At 50.7% G+C, this 17,715-nt stretch overlaps 7 protein-coding genes across 7 annotated transcripts; 1 reads left to right on the plus strand and 6 right to left on the minus strand.

Annotated features, from left to right (window-relative positions):
* Nucleotides 1-338: 338 nt before the first annotated feature.
* Nucleotides 339-1,674, minus strand: LTR84_001087 (uncharacterized protein; the record flags this gene model as incomplete). Its single annotated transcript, XM_064844713.1, has 3 exons — nt 339-1,211; nt 1,284-1,533; nt 1,595-1,674. 3 exons carry the CDS (start codon nt 1,672-1,674, stop codon nt 339-341), a joined length of 1,203 nt encoding a protein of 400 aa, XP_064712573.1.
* Nucleotides 1,675-2,521: 847 nt separating this feature from the next.
* On the minus strand, nt 2,522-2,866 carry TMA7 (Translation machinery-associated protein 7; the record flags this gene model as incomplete). The annotated part of the gene is made up of 3 exons (XM_064844714.1): nt 2,522-2,616; nt 2,695-2,784; nt 2,845-2,866. The coding sequence occupies 3 exons, from the start codon at nt 2,864-2,866 to the stop codon at nt 2,522-2,524; spliced, it is 207 nt and encodes a 68-aa protein (XP_064712574.1).
* Nucleotides 2,867-3,779: 913 nt separating this feature from the next.
* LTR84_001089 (uncharacterized protein) lies at nt 3,780-5,751 on the minus strand (the record flags this gene model as incomplete). The annotated part of the gene is made up of 2 exons (XM_064844715.1): nt 3,780-5,526; nt 5,588-5,751. 2 exons carry the CDS (start codon nt 5,749-5,751, stop codon nt 3,780-3,782), a joined length of 1,911 nt encoding a protein of 636 aa, XP_064712575.1.
* Nucleotides 5,752-6,622: 871 nt separating this feature from the next.
* LTR84_001090 (uncharacterized protein) lies at nt 6,623-8,197 on the minus strand (the record flags this gene model as incomplete). The annotated part of the gene is made up of 1 exon (XM_064844716.1): nt 6,623-8,197. The coding sequence occupies one exon, from the start codon at nt 8,195-8,197 to the stop codon at nt 6,623-6,625; it is 1,575 nt and encodes a 524-aa protein (XP_064712576.1).
* Nucleotides 8,198-9,047: 850 nt separating this feature from the next.
* On the minus strand, nt 9,048-10,580 carry LTR84_001091 (uncharacterized protein; the record flags this gene model as incomplete). The annotated part of the gene is made up of 1 exon (XM_064844717.1): nt 9,048-10,580. One exon carries the CDS (start codon nt 10,578-10,580, stop codon nt 9,048-9,050), a length of 1,533 nt encoding a protein of 510 aa, XP_064712577.1.
* A 987-nt stretch (nt 10,581-11,567) lies between these two features.
* On the minus strand, nt 11,568-13,153 carry LTR84_001092 (uncharacterized protein; the record flags this gene model as incomplete). The annotated part of the gene is made up of 2 exons (XM_064844718.1): nt 11,568-12,464; nt 12,515-13,153. The coding sequence occupies 2 exons, from the start codon at nt 13,151-13,153 to the stop codon at nt 11,568-11,570; spliced, it is 1,536 nt and encodes a 511-aa protein (XP_064712578.1).
* Nucleotides 13,154-14,161: 1,008 nt separating this feature from the next.
* LTR84_001093 (uncharacterized protein) lies at nt 14,162-15,917 on the plus strand (the record flags this gene model as incomplete). The annotated part of the gene is made up of 3 exons (XM_064844719.1): nt 14,162-14,464; nt 14,522-15,739; nt 15,798-15,917. 3 exons carry the CDS (start codon nt 14,162-14,164, stop codon nt 15,915-15,917), a joined length of 1,641 nt encoding a protein of 546 aa, XP_064712579.1.
* Between the last annotated feature and the right edge of the window lie 1,798 nt (nt 15,918-17,715).

Here is a 17,715-nt window from a genome sequence, read left to right on the forward strand (position 1 = left end):
CTTGAGACTCGATTCCATGTGTTGCCAGTATGAGCCTTTGGTAGAGTATCTGAGAGCTACGAATTTACGTAGTAGTGATTAGTGCAGTGCCCGAATTCTCCATATGAGCATTCGCGTTGCCAATTTTCCTCCCACAGGAACAAAAAGAGGCAAGCAAGTCTCTCGACATGTACATCCGACATCCCTGAGTGTCTGGTTGTGGGAGCCTTGGAAGACTCGACAACACTTTTCTTGTTTCTTGCCGTATTGCACTGGACTGTGATGCACGGTATGCATACGTGCGTTGCTTTAATCAAGTCAAGCCTTTTCGCGGAGCAAAGACATCTTCAAATGCTTCCTCACCAACCCGCACTCTGATTGACCTCATCAGCCCAATCACCGCCACCCGCAGCAGCGCCGCGATCGTCCTCAAAAGCTGGTAGGCGAGATTTTCCGTCACTACCGCCGCCACCACCGTCATGAATACTGCTGACCGTCGATGCGGAGTCGTAGACACCTGGTGTTCCTTCGCGAGTGACAGCGCCATGATCAGAGGAATCCCAAGTACGGTCTGCACTATCGATAGCAGCGGCGCCATTGGCGTTGAAAGTGTTTGTCGCATTTGAGAGATTTCGTGCTTCTGCTGGCGTGCCGTCTTCCCAACCTGTTGATTCTTCGTTGGTGGGTTGATCCCATGAAGACTCGCCCGTCGCAGCCGCGGCACCGCTGTCTCCCGTATCCCAACCAGCACCTGCGGAAGCCTCAGCTCCAGTGGCGGCAGCATTGTCACCCCAGCCTTCGCCGGCACCGCCATCAACACCAGCAGCTTCTTCGGCTCTCTTGGCACGCTTCTCAGCCTTACGCTTCTCCACGTCCTCTTGGTTGTGGACACACCAGTCGTGCAGGGCGTCGTCGAGATCTTTGTCTTGGTCACGCAGCCAGGAGAGATACATCATGTCTTCAGGAGTATCTTCGTCTGTGAGCTTGGCGTTCCACCATGCGTAGAAGATGCTGGCGGTGGCGATGCCACGGACCTCATCGCTGCAGTTGTTCAAGGCTGGGTCGTAGAGGAAATATTCGACTTGGTCCCAGGTCATTTGAACTTTGCGGGCAACACCGAGCATGACCTTGGTCATGCTGTTGGCGAAATCGCGGGCGGGGATGCCGAGGTAGTTGGCGGCGATGATGGCGTTGACATATTTGATGAAGATGTCTGGATCATCTTGATCGAACTGGAGGAAATGGGTAGGAGTTAGTCTAGATCACTGAATCTGGGAGAGTAGCGAGTAGGAAGAGGGATCGACCTTCTCAAACTCGGCAGTCTTCTTCTCTTCAACGGATGCCTTGATCCAATTGAGGACATATTTGAGGCCTTTCAAGTTGATGCCGGTAACGGTGAAAGACTTGCAACTGCTGTTGTCCATGAGATCATGACGAATACGATCACAGAAGACCATGGCGACATCGCGGGAAAATTTGTGCTCTACACATTGCAAAGCAGAGTTTCTGTCTTGCTTGTAGAAGAGGGAGATGTAGGGAGCGGTGTCGTTGAGACTGCAAGACCAGGGCTTGTCAGAGAGGAGATTCATAAAGATCAAGGAGGTTCTGAGCTTACTCTGCCAATTTCGCAGGTGGGATTCTGGGACCACGATCCTCACGTTGTTCGGGAGCAGCTTCGCCAAAGGTGTCTTCCATGGTGGTTGATGCGTTGGCGTAGACGAAGGGGAGGGGGACTGTAGGAGGAGAAAGACGAAGGGTGCTTGAGACAGGTTGAATCCTTCCTATGCTGAGAGCGCAAATAAGTGATAGCCGTGAGTTCAGCAGTAGAGAAGGGTCAGAGCAGAAAGCAGGGAATTGAGAATGTGCGTCGAGGGGACAAATTGGGAGTGTGATGTTGGAGTGAATGTCTAGTGTGCGAGAGAAGAGGGACCAGATGACATTAGACACTGCTCCGCAGTTGGTGGTAAATCGTGGTGGTTAGCAATGGTGACTGCCAGCCGCGACTTGAATCAAAGTTAGCAGTCACACGCTCTCTATTCGCATCAAGTCCTGGTGATGTCAACCTCAGACCATGGAAACTGAAGAGACACTTGTAGGAAAAAGGAACAAAATCATTAGAAACATACAAGGCAAGGACAAAGAGCAGAGGCAAACGATGTGGAACACTGCATAACATCTTCAAGGTCAAATCAGACCAGAATGAAATAAAGAAGTCAATCAGTTGGTAGCCGCATAGGAAGTAATTGAATACCTAGCCATCACTCATCCACGTTATGGTATGGGATGTCATGGCATATCGTATCATACCAGATCAGATCAGATCAGATGAGGTTAATTCGGTTCCATTGCATTGCATTCAATTGAGATCAATAGTCGGTCGTCAGCTCAGTTGAGAATCGATCTCTCCATTCCCCGGATCGTAGCAAACACCATCAATCAACCCACGCATCCATGCATCCATCCAATTTCGAGGCGCCATTGCTTGCATCATAAAGTTCTCATTAACAGGCACGGGCACAGACATGGCAAAGAGAATATGCATCTATTTCTTTCCGCTCTTCTTGATGCCCTGCTGGCCGGCGTTTAGTGGTCCTTTTCCCTTGGCCTTGTCAGCCATCTCTTTGCGGGCTTTATCGTCTAAGAAAACAAAGAAGGCGGTGTCAGTCTCCAGTCTCCCAAGCGCAAAGTTGGTGTCTTCTGGGGGATGTTATGTACCGGCTTGCTTCTTGGCCTTGAATGCGATTTCATCTTCATCCATGTCTTTCTTCTCCTTCTTGGGTGCCTTCAGTGGCTTGACTTTGCCGCCTGCAGTGTCCTGGTGGTGAGTATCGATCGAGGGAAAAGGCGGAGAGGGGAGGGGCGTACCTTCACGACTTGCACCACCCATGATGATTTGTTGACTGCTGAGTACTGGAATAATGGGCCTGGAGAGTGTGATTGTCGAAGTATCTGCGGAAGACGAGAGATAGATGGAGTTGAGTGGCAGTGAGAAAGATAAGTGCAGCCAGCCTTACTGTTCCAGGGTCCAACTTCAAGTCCAGCGCAGTGACTCGCAAAGTCCCTCATCCACCGCCACTGCCTTTCGACTCCACCAAAAAACCGATATTGCTTGGCATAGGGTGGCTGACTCAGCCATCCAGTGTTCCATCTTCAAGTTCGTCTTCACGTGTTCATAGGCAGGAAATACGCTAGAGCACGCTCATTGATTGTGTTCATTTCCAGATACGTGGTGCCCGAGTCGACGGACTTCAACTTATGTAATATTGATCCATCTGACTTGGTCAATGGGGGTATACCCAGAGACAATCATATGCATCTTCACCATTTATGCTCTCAGGATCTGAGAGACCTCCAATTGTACACATATCCGACTCCATCCTCCATGGTATATCCGAGCTCACGAGGACAAAAAGAGAACTGGCCTGCTGAGAGAAAACATGTACCCATCCAATACACTCTCCAACCATTCCGATATCTCCAATTCCCTTTAATCCAATCTGGTCCAATTTGACTGTTCAATCCTCCAACGCCCTCGCTGCTTTGGCACTACTTTTCGAATCCAGTTTGTTGAAGGAAGTAGAAGAGAGAAAAAGAAGAAAGAAAAACCCCGATTTCGTGATTGTGTTTGTCGATCGCTGTGAAATCATTGCCTTGCATCGCGTCGCTGTACTTTAGTGTGAAAATTCGGAAAAGAATGAGAGATAAAACAAATGTTCGTGGTAGGTCGTGGGCGATTGCATCTTTCCAATGGTCAATCGCTAGGAATTAAACTGTAGTCGAAAAGGAAAAGCCGGGGGAGCTCAGGTTGTGACTCTCTTGATCCATAATCCGGTCGGCTGCTCGTAGAAGTCGTCTTTGTCCTTCCGCCTCTGTACGCGGTGTAATCTCAACCCCGTTTCGTGTTCTTCATTGGTGATATCTTGTAATTCCAGTTCGAGGTTGATGATCATTTTGTCCACTTCCTTTCGTTTCCGCGCATCATATACGATGGCATACTTTTTCAACGATTCGCGTAATTCGGCAATGATTTTATTTGTGTTTCTCTTTCGTCGGGCCAAATCCTCCATTCGTGCTTCCAGTGTCCCGGCTTTGTCTGCCGCTGATGTCTCAACGGGTGTTGGGGGGAGAGATTTGCTTATAGATGCTCCACTCATCAAGCTGGCCGATCGTCCCTTTTCCGCTCCCACAGCCTTGCGAAGAATATTCGAACTCGATTTTCGTACACCGATGTTTCCAAACGGTGAAACACCACTGTAGGCATCATGACTTCGGGCGCTATTGTTAGCAGCTACACGTTTGCGCAGCATAATCGGGGGAGGAACTGTGGATGAGTCATTAAAGGAGACGGGGCTGCTGTTGAACTGCTGTCGTGCTATCGGACTCGGAGGGGCACCCGAATATTCATCCACATTACTCGTCGCATATGTGTTCCAACTGGACGCCGTCTCCGCTTCGCGCTGTAGGGGTTTTGGTGGTGCATTTTCATGGAGAGATTCCGAACTCGAATTCGGTCGAGCTGGATCAAACGAAGCGACCGACCCAAGAGTCGGACTGTCAGCACCATATTCTTGAATTGTGCTGGGAGCCGGACTGGGCATAGCATCATACATATTCCGCGGAGGAGGTCCAGGACTTTGGAAAGGGCTTTCAAGAGCTCGAGTCTGATGTTCACCCTCGGTTGGTGATAATACACGTGGTGTATTTCTTCCTTTCAATGGAGCCACGGGCTTGAGAGAATCCGCAGAGTCAACAGATCGGATAGTGGCAAGAGATGGGCCGGAGGCTGACATTGGCGGCCTAGGTGACTGGGAGGGCTCAGACACCTCATCAAGCACAGGGCTGGGGACATTTCGTTCAACCTTCTTACGTTGAAGCAACAATAAAGGCTTGGTTCGTGCACTGGGAGTGTTCTTAACAGGCTCCACTAGTGTCGTCCGTCCACTCGCACCTTTCCAGGCTGGTCGTTCCACTGGATTGTCCAGGGGATCTTCGGCAGGGGTGGATTGCGCCCAGTTTGATTTCTTGACAGCTTCCCGTTCCTTAAGGCCTGCGAGAATCTGCCTCGTCCTTTCTTTCAACTGAGGGAATGACTGTTCTGGTTGGGGCGCTCCAGATTTATAGCTGGAGGGGTGGCCCTTTTGACCATCCGTGGGTTCGCCTGAATATGCATCCCATCGGGTTTCCCCACTCTTGGTTGCTTTATGTGACCAGCGCTTCTTGACACCCGACTCTGCAGGGGAAACGTTGGTAGCGATTGGGAGTGGAAGTCTCTTGGGGATCTGACTCGGTTTCGCAGATTCCGGCGGTGGTTTCTGTGTAGCAGCGGGGAAATTGGGTTCGATCGGAGAGATTACGGAGGTGTTTGACTCGGTATGGGCATGAAGCGTTTCTCTGCTGCTGACGGGCGAGACGGCTTCGGGTTCTGAGATTGGCCGTTCACTGATGTTTCGGTTGGCCGCGGGCTGTTGGTAGAAGTGGGAAGCGATGGGGGAAACGGGTTCGTTGGAATAGACCGAATCACGCTCATACATAGGCGGAACGGCACGACTGCGATACAAACAAGAGCATTAGCCATCGGGACTTGTGAAAGACTGAGCAGAGGTCTTACAAAGGTAGTTCTGGAAGGGCCTGGTGTACACTACTCCTGCGACTGTTTCGACTATATAGAGATTCCACCTCGTGGATGGTCTCGAGATAACGATCATCCATCGTTGGCTCTGGATAGGCATGATAGCCCATCTGGGGCTCGGGGTCGGTATTTCTCCTCCACATCTTGATCCCGGCGGTGACTGTGTTGCTTGCGACTTAGACCTGGTGGGTGACGGTTAAATCTTGCGTGCGCCGCAGGGATAAACACTTGTTCATAACGAAGAAAGCGAAAGCTGGAGGACAAAGAGCCGGAGCAGATATTCGGGTAGGAGTGGTCGTTTCGCAGCGAAGACGGTACAATGTCAGCGAAGTTCACGCCACGGTCGAGTCAACGCAGTAGTAAATCTGACTGTTGGACAAGGTTCGAAAATAGATAACTGTCAAATGGATTCTCGGGATAGTGATAGAAGCAGGGGGGTCGGGAGTTGGTTGTTCGCTTGAGACTGGAGTCAGAAACGAAGCAGGTGATGTCGGTCATTGGTTGACGAGGTGTGGCAGCAAATGTGAAACAAAGGAAATGGTTCAGGGTCAAGAGAAAGGAGGGTCGGGGCTTGCTGGGCTTGCTGGGCTTGCCGGTTATGGACACGATTCAAGCACTGCCCCAATTCAATCTTCCATTGTTATGGACAATGATAAGAACATCGATCCGGCCATACATCAGACTGATGGATTATCGTCCTGTTCCCCAAGGTTGTGATGCTGATGCCATTCGATGTTTGAGTTGACCGTTTGGCTTGGACTCTGCGACGCGTGCCAGTGAAACACGACAAATAGAATGAAACCTTAAAGGGAAGTGGAAACAAACAAGAAAAAGGCGGGGAACTCAGGCTTGAGAACAAAGATTGAACAGACATGGTTGTGGGGCTGAATACGGAGTATTAATGATGTGGCTTTCGCCCACTGGAAATACGTTCACAGAGCATCCGTGAATGTTATTCATAGTCCCTGGTAGTATGTAACAAGTGTATCACTGAACTGATGATTGACATCAACATCAATCCTGATGCTTTCGACCTCCCTGGCGACCAAGCGTCAAAAATGGAACAAAGCCCAATGCCAACACACCGCCAACAAGTGACACCCAAAATGTAGCCTGGTACGGTCTCCATCGATTGTGCTCTTCACCTCCTGCACTGTTGTAGATACTGGTCTGTATTCCAATCCCCACCGTCGCTCCCAATCGGATCACGGTGTTGAACAACCCCCCCGCCACCGATTGTTGATCCGATGGAAGACTCGACATCACATACATATTCGTCACCGTGAACTCGAGATCCTGAGAGACCACCGCAAACAGCTGTGCTGGGAAAAACAACGCCCAGTATGAAATGTTCCGGGCTGTCGCACTGTACAACGCACATGAGATAACATGCGCCGCGGCACCAACAATCATGATCGACTTGTTGCTGACCCGGTGCATGATCATGGCGGCCAGGACGTTGACCAAAATGCCTCCAATTCCAGCTGGTAGCAATCGGACTGCATTCATCAACGGAGACACTCCTTCGATGCGTTGCCAGGCAAGAGATGCCCAGAACATATTGCCCGAAAAGCCGTAGAATCCCAAACACAAAATAATCACCACCAAGCTGAAGTTGCGATCCCGCCAGACGCCCAGCGGCATCAGAGGATATCTAAAGACACTCTGCCAGTAGATGAAGCCTCCCGTCAAGGCCAATCCTACCACCAGCAATGCGATCACATAGGGTGTGCCCCATCCACCCGAGGCTTCACCTCCCATGGTCAACGCTGCTGTAAACATGGCTATACCGACGACAGCCAGAAATGCCCCAAGTAGATCGAATTTGACAAATGTCTCGACGTTGAACCCTCCCAACTTCTGCTCCGTATCCGGGGGCGTTGTCCACCAAGCGGCCACAAAGAAGAAAGCATACATGACGGACATGACCCAAAAGACGGCTCTCCACGTCGTGATCTGCATCGTCACGCCCGCGATGAATGCCCCAAGCACGAAACCAACCGGATTCCCTCCACTAAAGCAGGCGAATGCACGATTCTTCCGACGTGACGGCTTTTCGTAAACAGCTCCCAATTTACCAATGGCCGGTGGGACTGACGCGGCCGAGCTCAATCCCGCAAGGCCGCAGAAGACGTCCATATAGATGGCGTTGGTGGCGAACCCAGCAACCAGTAGACAAATGCTGAAGAATCCAATACTCACCAAGAACAGGAGCCGTCGGCCAAAGAGATCAGCTACCCGGCCGAAGAACAAAAGAAACGTCCCCGCCGCAAGTGTCTGTGCCGCACTGATCCAGGTGACTTCGGCGGCCGTCATGTTCAAATCTTTGCCGATGAAGTTGGTCATGCAGAGTAAGGCTCCCGTGAAGATTGAGCTTTGTCCCACGGCGACGGTCGTGGTCAGGACGAAGAGAACTTCCTGAAGGAGGCTGCTGAAGCAGGCTGGTCGACTACCATGGGGATCTGTCACGACGGGTTCCAGTGGTGCACCGTCCGAGTCGGTCGTGGGCTCGAGAGACCTGAGCTCGACATCCTGGGCGCGGTTCTCCAGGTCAACCGTAGGTTGTTGGACGGCGACCTCTTTGGTCATGCTGGTTGACGGGCTCATAATTATGATTAGGAAAATTGTGTCGTTATAGGCAGCTCATCCCCACGCTCCTCTCAACCCAACCACATGCATGGAGGAGAGTGTTGTAAGAGGAGAATAGATGAAAGGTCAAGTTTGGATTTGAACTTTGAAATTTCGTACATCATCCAGGTACGAGACTAGCGTTCAAGGCTCCTTTTTGGGCAATTCGCCACCTATCCAACTCGATCCCCACCTCCTCATCGTCCGGAATCTTGAGGTTCAAGCATTCTTGTGATGATCCGTTTGGTTGGGGGCCCGGGGATCGGTTCTAATTCCGCTTCAGAACTCCAGTCGCTTAGGCGCTTGGTGCCTGCAAGCTTCAACTATTAATCAGCGGCGTCCAGTGCAGTGCACGCCTTACAAGTTACAACCCCGGGAGCGATACCACTTTTGATGTCTAGAAACTACGAGTTCGAGTTAAGTCTATACAGTCACGGGTGGAGAAATCTATTGAGGTAGCTACGAAGCACAAGATACGCGGCATACGTACTGAGTCCAGGTATTAGCCAAAGGTTTCCGAAGTCTTCACTCCTGCGAGCAGGGGATGGTATGTTTTCTGGAAGGGATTCTGCATCTTAAATTCGCATATCAGGTATCGGCGATATCAATCGATAATCATTTATCAAGACGTCTGCCATCGAGTGTGTAAGTCTCTGCTTGCAATATTAATGAGTATCAGCTTTCTAGGGTACTCGTTAGCAGGTCGAGTATCATGAATGAGCCCGCCGCAGCTCACAACTTCAATACATAAGATGAGCGACTTGGATAAGTCCGGCTCCTCTCACACAGGCCATTCACCCGGACTGCTACTTCAAGGTCGAGACGACTTCTTCAACTTGTAGTAGGATTTGATGGCCTTTTTGACTCGGCTCCACAACTTGAAACATGGGGGCTTATTCTTAACCAACTTTGTCTCCAACGGAGCGCGGTGATCGGCTAGAAGTCGAGGGAGAGCAGTTGTTGGTGAGACGGCATCATCCTCGATGGGGAACGACTGCTTCAAGTCGCGGAAGACAAAGTTGAATTCACGATTGGCGTGGGCCAACTCGTGGAATGATTCGAAGATATCGGTAGGACTGATTATAAACGCTGGACTGTCAACAAAAGCTTCGATAGGAGAAATCCCCGCTGACTTCTTTGGAGACATGGATCCCTCCTCAGCCTCGCTCTTAGGCGCAGCCAGGAGTCGTGCATACTCTTCGCGGAAAGATTGGAGGTCTGCTTCTGTGACGGTATTGTAGCATGGGACTTCGGCGCCATTTTCTGCAGGAGTGTTAGGAGGGGCATCACTTTGATCATAGTCCTTGGGGCTCTCACAAAATTGGGAGCGCAGTGTACTGAGACTGTCGACATTTTCTGCCCAAGTGTAAATCCTGCTCTCCAGAGCCTTGCGGGGAGATTCAACATCTTCCTCATCGTCGCTACTATCCTCATCACCACTGGAACTCCCCTCATCCGAGTCTTCTTCATCATAATAACTCTCGGGGCTCTCACAGAAGCGTGCAGGTTCTCCGCTCACAGGTGACAGCCAATAGCCCCGGTTGCGAATCTCTCTCATTTTGATCTTTTGCACTTCTTGTTCCCACACAACACCCCACCACTGGCCCCGTGGCACGTGAGGCTTTGATGCAGCGAACCATCTTTGCCAGGCCAACTTTCTTTTCACTGGAGTTGCAAGGTAGTCTTCATCATCAGACTCCCCATCACCGGAGTTCTCGCCATCAGAATCCCCATCATCAGAGTTCTCGTCCTCGGAAGGTTCCTCAGAACCCTCCTTGAGAGGTGGTTCGAAGTACTCCTCGATAGAAGAACCTGAATCCGAAATGGGCCAACTCGAGTCTTCATTGCAACTCTCAGTTGGATAGTATCGCGCTCTGATAGCCCAGGCATTCAGCTCACAACCGGCCTTGGTATCAATTCTGAGTCGCGGCTTCGCAGAAGTGGAAGGGCCCTGGATCTCGTCAGCAATTTCAATCTCTTGCAGCACAGGGTCGTCAGAATAGATACTCGATGATCGTCGACATACTAGAGGCTCACTGTTCTCACTTTCAGTCCCATTGACATTCACATCCAGACTGACACCCGAATCTGTGGGAGTGTGGTCGTCGCAAGCCAGGTTCAACTTCGATACCATGTCCAAAGGCTTCGCACACTCCTCTTCGAGGGACTCGGCCACCACACAACCAGCACAGCTAGACCATCCAGGGATCTCCCTGAGTAGTGAAGCCAAGTCTTCCACGCTGAGACGAGGCGAAACTGGCGACTGGGTTTCTTCAACGAGTGGAGTGTCCTTGGGAAGAAAGCTGGTCGGTGTAAGTGGTGAAATACACATGTCTTCAGCCATCTTTGCAAAAAGAAGAGTCCTTCTTAAGAGACCGTGGTGTTAGTGTCCTCGCGAGCTTGAATGTTCCTACTGATTCAGAGGTTTTTGGTTACTTTGGAGCAGTAGATATTGACTGGATAGCTGTGTAGGTTTGGTATGAGGACCAGACATTCCCGTTCATCGTGGTAGACCTCAATTTATACCTTTCGCTGCGTGCTCGCTCAACACCAATTCTTCCATTGTCGCTCAAGTGCTTTGTCGCGCGTCGCTTGTCTCCTCTTTTTGAAGCACCAAGAAATGCGTTTTTGGTCTTTGGTGCAAGGCGTTGAAAGAGGACGCAGATTCTTTCTGGCATTGTGCGCTTTGTCCGTCTGTCCCTTCATGCTCGGAGGCAAGTCTCCCTTAACGCCGGATAGAGGGTCATTGGTAGCAGAGTATGAGCATCGCCATTCTAGAGATGCTCCCCTTCTCACCTTTCTATGTCCACTATTCAGTTCAACGCTCACGCTGAAGTGGGCCAGGAGGATATCACCCTCCTCGGCGGACCAACAAGGTGCTCTTGTGATGTTACTCGACTATGAGGGGAATCTGTTAGAGACCATATTTCTATATATGGCAATTCAAGCGAGCGACGAGGGGAGACAGACAGCTTGTGAGGGTCGAGGACTGCTTTGTATCTAGTATGTGGTGGCAAGCTTCAGGGGACATCAGCCTTGTCAAAGAAAGAGGTCAAAATCATAGTCTGAGTGTCCATGGGGCCTTACTGGATCCTGGATGACGGAGTCACAGGTAGGGCAATACTAGTTTCAATGTGATGTTCAACAAGCCAGTTCGAATGCTGAGAGAAGAATGGCCAGAAATTCATGAACTTCAATTCGTTGACGTACACACCACTCCAACGCTCAAATTGCACAATTATCGCCCAAATGGTCACCTAAAACAATCGTAGTCCACGTAATATCTGATAGCTCTCTGTATCTCCTCTACATGTTCCATTTCAGAACAAGTCTAAGCCAACGCACCCATAGGATCCCAGAGCGGTAACTCCAAAGGCTCAGACTTGAGAATATCCTTGATCTCCTTGCTGACAAAGCCCGGGTCCACGACAACTTGATAGACGAATTCATCCATCCATTTATCCGTCATGACAAAGAACCCTTTCTCTCCGGCACTCTCGCCCCAGGAGTTCTGGACTCGCCAACGGACAGATTTGCCCTCCTCGACTTGCACGGCCGTTAGGACCATTGCGTGCGTCATGGCTGACTCACGTGCCTTCAACCGTTGAGATTTACTCAGATTCAGGCTGATGTTGAACGCCAGGCCGTAGTCGTAAAGCGCTGTATCCATGATTCCGGACTGTGAGTTGGAGAATTTACCAACATCGCTACCGAAGAAGACTGGAAGGCCTGCGCGAAGCATGGCAATCGTGGCTTTCTTGATCGTGGCCATGTCAACATTAACATACGTGATTGGACGTCCTCCCACGACGTTGCCAAGGCGATTGACCGTCAAGAGCTGGTTATATTTATTTCGTGGATCGTTGACGAGACTGAAAAGCTCGCTGACGTTGGCGTTGAGGGAACGAACGACGCTAGGGCTAGAGATGTCCTTGGCAAGTTCGAGCGGCGTCTTGGAAACACTGTAATATTTCTCATTGGCATCGTAGTATTCCCAGGTGAATTTCTCATCAGGTTTGGGTGGTGGTCCGAGCAGGAGAGTCAAAACCAGATGAACCTCTTGGATAAATTTGGCTTTTGTGGCAATAATGGATGATTTCTTGACCGATGGTTTGTTCACAAGGGCTCGTAGTGCCAAAGCATCTTCACGTAGCTTGGTGGTTAGGATTGAGTTAAGAGGTCCTGAATTCATGGCGTTATATGAGTCGGGATAGAGCTTTTGAGGGACCTGTAGCAGTCAGTGGTGAACACAACGTGATGTTATAGATAAGGACATACCAAACCATATTTAGTGACCAAGTTAGCAGCCATATCCCACTGTCCGCCGTCGTTTACGGGGGCTCCGAGGAGTTCTTGGATCAGCCGGCTATCCAGATCTTGGTCCGCAGTATCGATGATCTGCTCAAGGAACCAGTTGGCTTTCTCCAGCTTATCCCAGAAGAAGAGATATGCCTGGCTGAGCTCAAACTCCTTGAGATTGTACTTCTTCATGATGGGCACTCTCAGCACATTGGTAGTCGCGAACAACCAGCATCTTCCTGAAGACCTCTGATTTGTGACTGGTGACCCCTCGAAGGGTATCTTGACATTAAAGGTCTGGGTGTCAGACTTGGTTGCAACCTTGTTGGCAACGATGGTGCGAATGTCGTTGGAGAGGAGGGCATTGAGGGCGAATCGGTTCTTGGGGTCGGACAGGAGCTCCTTTTCCCATGCTTCAGCGGTCTTTACGGAGAGGGTGGGATCGGTCGAGTAGGTGAGAGGAATGCCCTTTTCGGTATCAACCTGCAGATAGTCATCGTCGACTTCTCGTTGCCTGATACCGCGGCCGGTGCGGAGATTCTGGAGTTGCTGGACGAGGATCTTCTCGACCTCAGCTTGAGATTGCCTGTCGGATGCTGAGGACTGTGAGTTACCCATGATGATAACAACGACCGCTATGACTATATGAATGTTGTTTACTTCTTGCGAGTGGTTCAAGTTTGGGAGAATCGAAGTACTCAACCCCACCTGCAACTTATCAGCATGTTCACTGATAAGGGTGAGGACAGCGCGCGAGTCAGTGCGAGTCGGGTTGGCGCTCGCCCGGTTGTCACCAGTTGTCCATTATGGAGCTACTTCAAAGCAGCGCCGCAGATTCTACGCTTTAAGGCTAGTGTTGAATTTGAATCCGGTACATCACGTGACTAAAGATGGCTCGAGCACGTGCGAGGCTATTGCCCATGGGGCTTCCACTACGGCCATTATCGGCTTCAATGCCGAGGACTTCCTTAGGTACGAGGTACATACAACATATATACACAGTCATCCTTCAAGCTATTTTCACTTCATCCCACACAAATTGCCTACTGAGTATATCATGCCACATATCAAACCATTGGAGCCCGTCCAGCTGTACCGCAAGCACAGAGTCTTCGTCACTCTCTAGACGACTCCGTATGGCTCGGAAAGGAGGCCGGAGACTCATCCCTGCTTTTTCCAGACAAGCTTTCCCTAAGCTACCGAAGCCTTTGTGCGCGATATTCAACGTTGGCACTGGACTTTATCCCGTCGTTGGTCCACTCAAGGATCAGACATGAGGCGTATTATGCACAGAATAAAATGGGTATTGGCTGTGGTAGGTTGCTAGGATGGAGAGGGTAGCAGGCAGGGATCTGGTAGGTGGGCATGCCAAGGCCCAACACCGTGTGGAAAATTTGGCCGAAAGCATGCCTTGCGAGAACTCCACATTCGTAAGAATACGAACCTGATCGTGATGGCGATCAAACTCAATGCATGTCGCAATCGTGTCTAACAGGAATTTTCATGGCCCCGCTGCCGGTTGGAGATGTATATAAGGCAGGAAGACGCAACGATGGTGGACATTCGTGCAAGTAGCAGGTCCATTGGCCTGGTTGTCTGTACATCAGCGCGGTCCAAGGACAAATTATGGCTCATTCTAACGACAGTGACGAAGGCTTCACCAAGTCCTTAGATGCGCACACGGCTCCACAACACGGCAATGAAGATGAACCGCAGCTCAATGTTGGTGGTCATGGAGGAACGCAAAGACGTCTTCGAAACTATCAAGTCACCATGATCGGATTTTGCAGTGGCATCGGTACTGGTCTGTTCATTGGGTCTGGTGCGGCCTATGCGAAAGCAGGTCCCGCTGGATTGTTGTTGGCATATATACTTGTCGGAGTGGTGCTGTGGTGTGTCATGCAAAGTATTTCTGAGTTGGCTACCTTGGTACGCTGAACGGCATGATCGGATGCGGAACAGAGCTTTTACTGATCTATTCGCCAGTACCCAACTGCTGGGTCATTCCCTCACTGGGCAACCCGATTTATCGACCCATCGGTGGGATTTTCTCTTGCTATTTCCTATGGTTACTGCTATACAATTGCCATTGCCTCGGAGGTTTCAGCAGCCGCGGTTGTAGTTTCTTTCTGGACAGATATCACTCCTGCGGTGGTTATCACCGTCGGACTCGTCCTCATCCTGGCTGCCAATTTAGTCAATGTACGATGGTATGGCGAGGTCGAAGTCGTGACTGGCGCCATCAAGGTTTTATGCTTCATCGGCCTGGCGATCGTCTCCATCGTCATCACCGCTGGCGGCGCACCCAGCCACGACCCAATTGGTTTCCGGTTCTGGAAGAACCCAGGTCCATGGACGGACTATAATGGAATCACGGGCTCGACTGGTCACTTCCTTGGATTCCTCGCCGCTTTGGTCAACGCCTCCTTCAGTTTCATCGGTATTGAGACCGTGGTTATCTCTGCCGCGGAGTCTATTAATCCACATCACGCCATTCCCCGTGCTGCAAGTCGCGTTACCTATCGAATCGGATTCTTCTACATCCTCGGCGCCTTTCTTATCGGCCTAATCGTGGCTTCGGATAACCCCAGTCTAGTTTCTGGCAGCGGCAATGCCAACAGCTCGCCCTTTGTCATCGCCATAGTGCAAGCGAAAATCCGTGCATTACCATCGATAGTAAATGCGTGTATTCTCGTGTCCGCCTGGTCAGCTGGCAATTCATACTGCTGGGTTGGTTCGAGAATGATGGTGGCCATGACAACGGATCACCAATTACCTCAGATCTTTGGACGAACAACGGCACAAGGTGTACCTTATATCGCGGTCATCGCTGCCTGGCTGTTTGGCCCACTCGCATATCTCAGTCTCGGCTCCGGCGGTGCCGCTCAGGCATTCACCTGGCTTCTCAATCTGTCCACCGTCGCCGGCCTCGTCGCGTGGGGCACTCTCTGTGTGTGCTACATCCGGTTCTACGGGGCCCTCAAGTCACAAGGCGTCAGTCGCGAGACCCTTCCGTGGAAAGGACCATTCCAGCCGTATACAGCGTGGGTGGGTTTTGTCGGATCCCTGTTCATCACGCTGATCAACGGATTCTCTGTGTTCTTAAAAGGACAGTGGTCAACGTCGGATTTCATCGCGAGCTACATTGGAATCCCGATTTTCATTGTGCCGATCATTGCGTGGAAGCTACTCAATAAGACAAAGGTGAACTGGTTTTGCTCATCCCCGTTTGGAAATGCCACATTCACTGACCGTAACATAGATTGTTCACCTGTCCGAAATCGATTTGTGGTCCGGCCGATGGAAGGCGCCGCACAGTGCGCCAAAGCCTGAGAATGGTCGCAAAGGGCCATGGAAGCGTTTTGTGGACGTCGCCGTGTAGCGCTTGTCGCTTGTCGGTCGCATCGGTCCCGGGCCAGGGGTAGTGTCTCAAAACTTCCACTGGAGTGTGGACAGAGGCTCGTCAGGGCGCATTATTCTCAAAGCTAGAGCATTCCATGTCGATAAGATAATTATTGAACACGAAGTATTAAACGCACGTATATATAAAGCCGTGCTTTTTTACACGTGAATCTCCAAAGCACTGGTCGGCCAATTTGATGCACAGGACATTTCAAACGTCGCGACTCTGCAACAGCACCCTCCGATTTCCAAAATCCAAATTATTAATCCTTCCTCCTCACAAAAGCCCAGCGAAGGGATCGGCAGCAGCAGGATCGAGAACAACACAATGACGCACCCGGCTCAGCGAATGCCTAAGATACAGCCAGCCAAGGACGGTGCGAAAAGGACGAGTAGGACGGCGAGGAGATGATGAGAAGATGGTGAGAGGAGGGCGGGTCTTGCTTGGGGTGATGGATTTTCAAGCGGCGCCGGGGATCACCAAGTGCAGTGGTAGTGAGCGCCGAACAGCTTCTACATACTCGTAAGTACGAGTTTGTTCAGAGATGGGGGAAGGGAACGCAGCGTGGCGACCGTAGTCGTGGTGACAAAACACGGAATTCCGCCCACAGGGTCCAAGAGACTCCAGACTCGATGATAAGACGCCATCGCCGCCCCATGCAAACGACTTGACGAGACCCTCAGCCAGGGACACTCATTCTCAATAATGCCAATGCACGAAGGAATCGCTTGCGATATGGGGCACCGAGGATTATTCCAACGACATCTCTGTCTTCGTGACTCTTTGTATATATATCCACACTCATAGTCCTTCTCGTTCTGATCGTTGTGGCATCTCCTGGGCGACAGGGGCTCAGGAGCCGTTCATTCCAGCGTTTGGTAATCGGGAGATATGTTGCAGTGGAGGAAGGACGACAAGGACGGTGGGGCAGTGTTACATAGGTGCAGAGGTTTGAACGGGCTTCTTACAGATGGAGGGCACCTCATCTTTGATAGCTGCGACGAGGCGGAGCCTTGGGTTTTGGTGCGAAGGGACTCATGGCTGAGCCGGTTCAATGTGTACCGTCACGAGATGCTCATGAGCAAGGTGGGATACAAGACAGATAGTGGTAAACAATGTTCCATTGAAAGACATCTAAAAAAAAAAAAGGACTTTGAATAACCTTGAACCCTGCATTGGGTATCGACCGATATCAACGCCCCAAAGCCAAAAACATAATTTTTCATCTGGACTAATGACTTTGTCATAAAGTGATACATGTCCGTGGGGAATCCACACCCATTTGCGCCGGAGATTGAGGTCTTTGACAGAGGCTACCAGAAGAACCTCTCCTCATATTAAGCTCCATCAGATTATGGATAGCTCATCTGGCCGGGGCTCGAATATGCTTGCTTGGTCTTGGGATTGATGCCTGTCGTTCTGACCTTGATTTCCTTGTTCTCTTGGATGAGAGTACAGCATGCACAGCAGCACGACGCGCAAAAATCGCCACAGCTGCTGCCGTCGATGCCATGCTTCTCACGTAGAGAAGTTCGGTTAATGCACTGTAAAATTCCGTTGGCCCCTAGGGCAGCGAGACAATACCAGGCAAAGCACTAAATCTGTTAGACGAGAGAGGAGCTAAGTTTGAGACCAAAGATCTTACCTGTCCACCAAAACCACTTGAGTCTTGGTCACCACGCTCGAGATCGTGATTTACCTGATACAGCATGCAGGGACACCATGTTGCGAAACAGCCTAGTTGATCAAGGGTTAGTGGTCTTATCTCCAAGGCTCT

Source organism: Exophiala bonariae (assembly GCF_035927105.1).
Source record: "Exophiala bonariae strain CCFEE 5792 chromosome Unknown scaffold_1, whole genome shotgun sequence".
NCBI lineage: Eukaryota > Fungi > Ascomycota > Eurotiomycetes > Chaetothyriales > Herpotrichiellaceae > Exophiala > Exophiala bonariae.